Source organism: Meriones unguiculatus, chromosome 8, assembly GCF_030254825.1.
Source record: "Meriones unguiculatus strain TT.TT164.6M chromosome 8, Bangor_MerUng_6.1, whole genome shotgun sequence".
NCBI classification, from domain to species: Eukaryota; Metazoa; Chordata; class Mammalia; order Rodentia; family Muridae; genus Meriones; species Meriones unguiculatus.
This window is the reverse complement of record NC_083356.1, coordinates 76,787,501-76,797,587: the sequence shown is the minus strand read 5'-3', so window position 1 is coordinate 76,797,587 and position 10,087 is coordinate 76,787,501. Positions and strand designations below refer to the sequence as shown.

At 40.5% G+C, this 10,087-nt stretch overlaps 1 protein-coding gene across 2 annotated transcripts in view; it reads left to right on the top strand.

Moving 5' to 3' along the window:
• Positions 1-422: 422 nt before the first annotated feature.
• Positions 423-10,087, top strand: part of Pbx3 (PBX homeobox 3) — a 199,729-nt gene continuing 190,064 nt past the window's right edge. For both annotated transcript variants that reach the window (XM_021645730.2, XM_021645729.2), the window contains exons 1-2: positions 423-898; positions 1,699-1,772. In XM_021645730.2, the coding sequence (XP_021501405.1) occupies positions 699-898; positions 1,699-1,772 (274 nt within the window). In that variant the 5' untranslated portion in view covers positions 423-698. The remainder of the gene's footprint in view (positions 899-1,698; positions 1,773-10,087) is intronic.

The window sequence follows — 10,087 nt, the reverse complement described above, 5'->3', positions numbered from 1 at the left end:
GCGGCGGCGACTTCTCCCGCCTCATTAATCTGTTGTCCGCCCGGCGTGCGGCCCGCCGGGGCCCTACAGCGGGCTCTGTGCCCCCGCCGCGCCGGCCCGCCCGCTCCCAAACTTTGCTCCTCCGCCCCTCTCGCTCCCCGCGGCCCGCCCGGCGGCCTCCTCCTCCTCCTCCGCCGCCGCCCGCCGCCGCCGCTCCCTCCCCCGGGGCCGCCGGTGCTCGGATCCCGCCCGCTCGAGGCGGCGGCGGCGGCGGCGGCGGCGGCGGCGGGCGGCCGAGGGAGGGGACCGTTCAGGCTGGCGTGGGCGGCGGCGTCCCGGCAACTCGGCTGGCGCTGAGGACCAAGTTGTGCGGGGCCGCCCGGCGCGGCGCGGGGCGCTCGGGAGGCGGCGCGGCGGCCGCGTGAGGGCAGCGGGCACCGCCGCCTCCGCCAGCGCCGGCGAGCGCGCCGCTTCCGCCCGCCGCTAGTCCTCGGTCTCCGCCGCGGCGGAAGCGGGAGCCGGACGCCGGTCCGTGTCCCCTCCGAAGCGGGCCGCGCCGGGCCGGGCCGCCCCCTCCCGCGCGGGCGGGGAGCGCGCGGCCGCCTCCCCCTCCCCCTCCCCCTCTTTCTTCTCCTCCCTCGCCGCCGCCGCCGCCGCCGCCGCCGCCGCCGCCTCAGCCTTCGCCTCCGCCGCCCGCTCCCGCCCGCGCGCGCGGCGGGATGGACGATCAATCCAGGATGCTGCAGACTCTGGCCGGGGTGAACCTGGCCGGCCACTCGGTCCAGGGGGGCATGGCTCTGCCGCCTCCCCCTCACGGCCACGAAGGGGCGGACGGCGACGGCAGGAAGCAGGACATCGGCGACATCCTCCACCAGATCATGACCATCACCGACCAGAGCTTGGACGAGGCGCAAGCAAAGTTGGTGTCGTCTCATTAAGCATCTTTTGTGTGTGTGCGGGAGCCGGGCTCGGGTCCCGGGTGGGTCCCGGGACCGGGGCCTCAGTCGCGGGCGGGAACTTTCTCCGCCCGCCAGGCGCTCGCCGTGCCCCCCATCGCGCGGGCAAAGTTGCTTGCCGGGCTCGGGACAGACTCGGTCAGTGCTCCGTCTGCCCTGCTGCCCGGCCCCCTCCCCGGATTTAAACCTCCCGCCCAGACCCCGGTGCATCCCAGCCGGGCCCCGGGATGCGCTGCAGGGAAATGCAACTTTCTCCTCCCGCCTAGACTCCGGGCGTCCACACCCCTCAGCCCGGTTCGGGGCGACCCGCTGTTTCTCCCGCACGTCCCTGCTCGGAGTGCCAAGTTCTCCTGGAGGGAGGGCCGCTTGGCAAACTTTGCGGAGCTGTCACCCGCCTATAGCCGCCGCCGGCCGGCCGCTGCGCCCGCTTCTCCAGCGGAGCTCGGGCATGGGGGGGGGTCCCCTCCGTGCCGGTCTGGTCCCTGGGGTTCCCGCCGCGGCCCCCGGAGCGGAGCCCCCTGCGTGGGTCTCTCCTGCGTTCGCCGAGGCTGCTGTCGCGCTGCTTTCGGGCTGGAGCTCTTGTCGCTGGAGCTTGCCGCCAGGCGCGAACTAGTCAACTTGAGTTTTTGTTGACTTCCCGTGCTTCAGAAGAGCTTTCCCAAACGGGGCCCTGTTTTAAATCTTGGATTTAACTTAAAGGAAGGCGCCATATTATTCCAATAGGTGATGCTAATACCTTTGTGTTTTGCTATTTGTTTTTCAGGAAACATGCTCTGAACTGTCACAGAATGAAACCTGCGCTCTTCAGCGTCTTGTGTGAAATCAAAGAGAAAACAGGTAAGACTCTGCTGCCCGAAGTGGGCCTGGAGACCCCCGAGGTGGGGTCAGATCTACTCCTTCGACTCTCCAGTTGAGAGCTGCTGCTTTTGGGCACCGCCATCTTTGATCATTTTCTGCTTCCCACCTCCTGATCTTGAGAAAAAACTGCAATAAATCTGGAGTCTATTTTTCTGTTCTGCTTTGGTACAAAATGAAGTGTACGTTTGAATGGGGCTGGGTTGCAGTTTCCTAGGAGGCAGCCCTGCTGCGGTCGGGAAGGGGGCTCTAGCCACCCGCTCTCTCCTATCTCTTTGCCTTGTTTTTGTAGCAGTTTTTAAAAGGAGCAATGGGGGACTGGAGGCCAGGGTCCAGTTTCCCCGGAGAGGCGTCATCAGAACTTTGTTTCACTTACACAGCCTTAAGCTTCGGTTCTACTGGTAGAAGACACAACTGAACAGACCTCAGTAGCACGTTGGAATTAGTGTTTTAGGTGGGGATATTACTTTTAAGAACACAGGAAGGAAAATGACTGCTTAGGCATATACAGTGTATCACACTATTAGTACTTATATTTACATCTTCTATCTTGTAATTTTTACACTTGTAACTGAGCTCGAGTATATAAAGAAAGAAGTCCACAGATGCAAATGAAACAATTTTGAAGTTTAAGGCAAGAGTAGATGATAGGATAGGTTTGCAGAAGTGTTAGAATGAAAACTGCAGATACATATTAGGGAATGTTTTGGCAGTTCCTTATAGTTTAACTTTCCTGTCAGACCTTTTCTATTTAAGGTATTTTTATTTTTTACTTAATGGTAAAGCTAAAGTGGAAGATATAATTCACATGTTTTAGTTTGTGTTTAGATATTTTTCCTATATATGGTAAAAAAAACCACGCTGTATTAATCAGGCTTTTATTTGATTGATTGATTGATTTGTTGTATGTATTGGGTGTATTGCTTTTTAAAGTTGCCTCTTTGTAAGTTGAGGCAAAGAAGAAAAAGTCAAGTCCAATATATTGCATTTTTCAACTGATGTTGTTTTAATGGTTCAATGTTTGACTGTCTTTAATTGAGTAAATAATAGCATACTGCCTAGGATTGTTAGGCAGGTAGTCGAGTTATGCTCTGTTTAAACAGATACTATTCATATTCGTATAAGTAAGCTAAGGGAGATGGTAGTTTATTGCTCTTTTTAAATGTATGATGCTAAACTGTAATTATTAGTAAATATCGAGAGCCTAAAGAAATAATCTTACTTGTTTTTTACTCATGCCATAGATTTTTTATAATAGTTTTTTTTGTGATATACTTTACATTCTGAAAGCCAGTCATTTTAAATTATTGACTTATTGTATGTTAATTTTTAGCCACCTTTAGAGTGCTTGGTGATTTAAGATGGTAGATGATTTTAATCTATAACTATAAAGACATGTAGCATTGAATTTTGACGGCTTTTAATTTGGGAGAATAAAACTATATAAATCTTAGTACATTATGTTGCTTAATTTCCTAGGATTTTCTTGCTATCAGGGCTGCACTCCAGTTCATGCTGACAGCTAAGTACTGTACTATTGACTGTGTATTATTGTGGGAGTATTAAGATTGATTCAACTTTATATGGCAGTATAGTGCTAAAGAGAGGGAATTGTCCACTAGCAACAACCCCTTTCTTATGATTTGTGTTTATTTGGTTTTTGCCCCTTTAAAGTTTTGTTCTAACCACACAGAACTACAGAGCGTTTCATGTTTGGACACTTATCAGCAGGAGAAATTCAATTAAGAAGTGTTAGTCTTCTAGTTGCTTATTTGCACAGGACTTAGTTACACCATTCTGAAAGGGAAGTGTAGTCAATGACATGTCAAAGGTGAGTTAGGAAAAGAACGGAGTCTTTTCAGAGTCTGGGATTATGGTCAGAGAGAGCTTTGGTAGGGTTATTGCTATTTAAGAACCAGGAGAGAGCAGACAAAAGGAATTTCTGTGTTTTGAAAATTGTTTCTTGGGCTTTCAGTGATAACTTGTAAATTAGATCCTCTTTTTGTGCATTGACCTGCGACCCAAGTTTGCAGGTTATCTCTTTTGTAAAAAGACAGCAGCCCGCAGAGTGAAGGCGGCTGTCTGGGCAGAGGCATCCTCCTGCCAGCCTCTCTGGGCTTGAGAGCGATGGGATTTAAGTACTGAGTGATTGATGGGGGTGAAGCTCTCGCTTGCTCGCTCGCTCTCTTTTCCTTTCTCCCTTACTATCCACAGCTCTGCCTCATGCTCTAAACCCAGTCGTAGAAGGAGACGGGATTGCTAGACTCAGAGCCCTCAATTTGAAATAAAACAGCTGTGTAGACATAAGTGTTAGCAAAAGCAGAGAAAGCCGGGCATCACATTCCAGAGTCTATCCCCCATCTGCTTCTGCAGTTCTGCCTTAGAGACATTATGAACTTAGAAAATAAGTGTTAGGAATCTATATATGCTACTTAATTCTTTCTCTTTAACTCATATTAATCTGTTATCATAATATGTAAAGATTAATTACATAGAGAAAGTTCATCTAGTCATTTATGAATATAAATCAGAAATATTATGTGATGACTGTTCTGCATAATGGAGGGGAGGGGGCTGACAAGTTGAGAGCTGGAGGGGTAGGTAGGTGGGAACTGCCACTTCAGTGGATAAGGTGATTTTGGTTGCGCTTTTCTTTTGAAATAAGGCAAAAATCATTAAAAAAAAAAGTCATGTATTTGTAGAGCTACCAGTAGATTTTGTGGTTTCTGATCAGGTGGTGATTACTACCAGTTTTGCTGCACACGAGGGACTTAGTTTCGAAAACATCTTATTTTCTCCCCTACCAAATGTGAAACAGGCATTCTTTTCCCTTTCTGACAGATAAATGGGTAATCTACTACAATTATATTATTTTCTTGTTCAGAAGTAAGAAAACTGTACTTTTACTATAAGATGATTGTTTTTTTTTTAAATGTATTCTATTGTAAAATTTATTGTACAGTTATTTTGGAGGAGAACATTTTTCATTGAATTGGGATATTTATACATTTTAGAAGCAACTAAAAAGTTACAGGCTTTAAAATCAAGAAATGTGTCTGTTTTAAACTATGTAAGCAAGGGAGATAGTAGTTGATGGGTTGAGTTTTCTTTAGCATGATAATAAAATCCTACGTTACCATACATTGCTTATTAAATAAATATCTCTGATGCAGTGAGGCCTCCATGCTTCTCTTGGTATAATCACTTACCTACTACTTTAATCTTGACTGGAAGGGTTTCCTTTGTGAAAAAAAAAATCTGTCCTTTTTTCTTTCTTTTTTTTTTTTTATAAGACCATTAATTATGGGAATTCAACTGAAGACAACATTTTTCAAGGAAAATATTTTTAGTGTATACTAATATAGCAATTTAATTTATGGTCTGAATTGTAGTATTGTGAAAAAATAGTGTATGTTAAACAAAGTCAACATAACCCTTTCCGTCTACAATGCTAGGTTAAAATACACATTGTTGATAGCTGCCAACCAAACTCTGATTTATTGCCACCACAAACCCTAAATAGTGTTCATTTACTAGTAATGTCTAATGGCAGACGTGATGGTTTGCCAGATTTGTAGGCTTTGTGAGGCTTATAAGCAGGACTGACTTGGGAAGATCATAAAACTTAATGAACTTCTCTACTGCAGGAGGTGTCCGCAGGGGAAGAGAAAGGCCTGCTTGGCTGGTTGGGCTGGTTGAAGGATTTTTTATGTTTCAAGAGAAGAAAATGACTATTACAAATGCTGTACTTTTAAAAGAATCCATCTTGAGAAAGCCATGAGAATTTTAGATATCAGAACTGGGGCTAGCATGTAGTTTGCACATGAATGTAGTTTGTACCCACTTAGTATACGCCATGATTGAACCTTTATCTTTATTGCTGAAAGTGTGAGGAGCTTTCAGAAGGACAGGATAGTGCTCTGAGTTAACCCTTCCATTTAATTTTTACCCTACATGTTTAGTGTTTCATTTGCATGCTTTTTTTTTTTCTGGCCTGTTCTTTTCTGAAGATTTCCATGTAAAAATTTGCTATGTTTTTCATTGTATATTGCTTTGTTATTCTCTTAATTTTCAATGTGTCAAAGTCAGATCAGTCATCAAGTAAACATTAAGCAAAGAAATATAAAAATTATTATTTCTGAGTCTAAATGGTTGTGTATTTACTGGTTATTTTAAGTTGATCTTGAATTATATCAGTATAGTTATCAGTTGCTCCAAAGTTTTGAAAAGAAATGCATTATAAATGGAAGATATATATATAACAAAACATTTGCATTTTATATATACATATATATAAATATTTATATATATATTTTTTTATATATGTATATATATATAAAACAAATGTTTTGTTTCAATGAGGCTATTTTCCAGCTTTTAAGAGCTTTGTATTATAGACATTGCCAACCACCACATATACACATATATACACATGTAAGTACACACAATATATATAAAACAACAATAATATGTACATATATGTAGAAATAAAAAAAATTAAACATTACTTACCTTCAATAATGGCAACAACTGGCCAATCTTATTTTCTCTATTACTCCTCCCCTCTCAGAATTTTTGTGATGTGAATAGTAATGGGGCTTTAATACTTAAAATTTTATATGAATTTTAAAGAGACATTATGATTTGTTTACATTGTGAATACTAAATGATTAAACAGGAAAAATACGAAGTCAGTCAGTGTATGTTAGAAAGGTCATAAATTATTTTGCTTTATCAATATATTTTTCTAAAAGCCATTTAAGAATATTTTATCATGTTTTTTTTAGATTTATATTGCTTCCTGGAGTTTTTGTAGGAGGTTTTAAAGGATGTAAAAGAATGCCATTTGTCTGACTGTTTTCCTCCTCCTCTTTCATTCTTTAACAATAATACACACAATCTGTTGGTAGAAACCTATGAAAAATTGTCATTGCCAAGCTGTTTTAGAACTCTCTGGGCTGAAGTATCATGCAGATATACCTTTAAAATGAGAAGATCTTTTCTAGCCTTTTTTTCAATAAAAATATATTTCAATAAAAATATTGAAGCCTGTTGTCAATACTAACTTGATCTCTGCAGGTATTTCTTTTGTATCTTACTTTTAGTGGGCCTCATTACAGGTTTGTGTGGTTTTGATATTTTATTTAAGAGTTTTACTTTGTAATTTTTATTAATTTATATGACTTTTTCTAAATCAGAAGTATATTACTACACTGGTAATAGAAGCCCCAAGTTGCTCCCAAAACACACAGATCCATTTACTTTTATAACATAAAACTACATTTTTTTTCATGCTGATGACTCTTTTAATTAAATTTACTTGTAGTTCTAGATTTTAATTTATAAATTTTATAATCCAAAGCAAGATTTAGTTAACATCTTATTAGTTTATTTGTATTTTGGCACCCTATGCGGCCATGCTCTAGGATGAAATTATAATTTATTTGGGTCTCTAGGAATTAAAACAGAATTTTCTGAATCACATAAGTCACCACTTTGTTTTATGTGGATACCATACATATTTATTTAAAGTAAATACTTGACACATCAGCACTAATGTATCAAGTGAAATCAAGAGTTAGACTGTTTTTCCCATATTCAGGTATTTGTGAAAAATCTTTAGATAGTTTTTATCTCAGTCTTGACACGATGAGAATAATGTTTTGTTTTCTCAGCAGGCTTGTGCTTTAGCCATTTATCAGTGTGATCAGCAGGAGTGAGGTAGTAACTGACAAAGCTCCCCATCTCCCCTCCTATGCTGACCTTTCCAAGTACTTGCTCTATTTTTATAGGCCATTCCAGGCAGGAAGTGTGGAGAGACCCTCATTTACATCACAAGTATATAGTGTGGTGTAAATCAGTGAGATCAGTGAAGTTTTCCAGGTCTGTTTATCACATTTTCTTTTCTTTACAAAGTTATAGAAGTTAATTAAACAAACTGCTATTACAGCTAGGTGGTAGTGCTATATTTAGCAAATAAATTAAAAAGTAATGCTTGAGTGAGCTACTGGGAAACTATGCCATCTTTTATGCCTTCAGACATAGAACATATTCAAAAACAATTTTAATCTTAAAAGTCTTGATTTTAACAGTACTCTTTGTAAGCAGACTTGCAGTTAGAATCCCTTATTACCTTTTTCATAGACATGAGCTAAACATATAATATGCTTATAGTTTTTAGTGTAAAGTGTAGCTTGCTTGTGCACTGAATTTAGCAAAGAAGTTAAATTGACTAAGCAGAGCATTTTTTTGACTTATACATAGTAACAATTACTACTGAAACAAAGTATGGATAAATATTCTTGTTTAAAATTTTATATTTGTTTTCTTTGAGCGTAAGTATTTTAAAAGTGCTAAGCTGTTTAGAGTACTAACTCTTTTTATGTAATCATATTAATGAGTTTTTGGTATACATTGTAATCCTTTTAATGCTGATGATTTCTCCTGATGTTTAAACCATTATTTAGGAGATGCTAGCATATGTTAGTGCAAAATGATTTTGTTTTGTTTTATGTGGTACATCAGTTTTCAAAGCATATTTCTTAGGCATCAGAGTCCAGCAGGTGGCTTTTTACATTAAAAAATTCATAAATTTTAAAATCCCATAAAATTTTATTTCAAATTCAAATTAACTGATTGAGAATGTCAACATTTCCACTGTCTCTGTATTAACATTTATAATAGAACAAATGGTCGCATATAGGAATTATCTGCAACATAATCTAAATTAAGATTCTAAACAGGCATTGCAGATGCTGGTAACTTTGGCAATTATCATTTTGTTTGGTGAACAGTAGTAAAACAGTGTGCGGTAAAAGTGTTTAGAGAGAGAGGACAAATAAATTGAACAGTTTTGCAATGCAAAGTGGTTTGTGGTGTTTTTGAGGATTTCTTGGCTCTCTCTTAACTGCTATTGTAAGCCTGGAGCAGATTTCCCCATTGCTAATGCCCTAGAAGTATTAATTCACTTTGATATGCTAATTAGAGGGCATTATGCAAGAAATGAGATTAAGTGGCAGCATGAAGCCATTTGCCTGTCAGTGAATTGAGAGCTTTAGCATCGGGAGGAGCTTGGTTTTTTTTTTTTTCTTGTATGTGTTTTGTTTTTTCTTTTTTCTGCCCCCCTCCCACACCTTAGTTTCTCCTGGTTTTGCATATAAATAAAATTGATTGAAAGCTTTACAGAAGATTCTGGAACATTGAACTCCTTCTCCCCCTATGATTATTTTAGTGTAATATGAAATTTTCATTTTACATTCTGTGTGAAATTAAGAATTTGGTCATTTATTTTTCCCTGAAATGATTTTAGCAACATGGCTAGTGAATTGCTATTGCTTACCTCGTTATAAGTGTAAACAGTGTTTACTAGAGCCAACACGAAACTGAATTTCACAAGAATGTTTACTTGGAAGTGAAGAAAGAAGTTGTTGAATTTGGCTTCATGAAACTGTAGTAGATGAACATTAATATTTCGACTTGAATTCATGAAAGTTGAACAATAGAATTAGTGGTTAAACTTTGCCCTTTATATAACCTGTGGAATTTATGTTTTATTGTGTATTGACACATAAGATTATTGTATTTGATTTTCAAGTTGAAAATGAAATTTCTTACTTCATTCTGGTTTTACTGACTTGCGGCTAAAGTAAGGCATTTGAGTTTAGCGCTTTAAAGTTACTTTGTGGTTTTCTGTTATTTGTGAGGAAGTGGATTCGTGACTAAAGGGTTTGGAGAGGTGGAGGGCAGAGTTTCTCTGGATGTATGAGAAAGTTAAGATTTCTCCAAACACAGCTTCTAGCTGCATACAGCATTGAAAGAAGCACAAGTTGCTGTTCAACTACAAATCTCTGGGTTTGGTTAGATAGAGTGTTTGGGCAAGGTATTTGTATTGGGACTTGGTTTTAGTCTCCGAAGTCCATCATGTCTAGACCCAATGAGCCATAACTTCCCAGAGCCGTATGGATTATTTAGTCCCTACAGCTGCCATGCATGTACATCGTGGAGGTTTACATCTCCTTGGGCATGGGTGGGCATGTGATGGGAGTCAGGGATACTTACCCACACAGGTGCAGATGAAAGCCTCTCTTGGGACAGAGTCCTGATTACATTTCTGTGGGATGAGGACTTAGTAGTAACACATCAGCTCCTTTTTTTTTTTTTTCCATATGAAATACTTGGTTAGTTTAGATTTTTGTTTCTTTTCAGACTCCTCATTAGTCTCATGATTACTTACAAAATTACATTTTAAACACATAAAGTTATTTTTGCTTGAAATGAGAAAAAGAGCTTTGAAATTG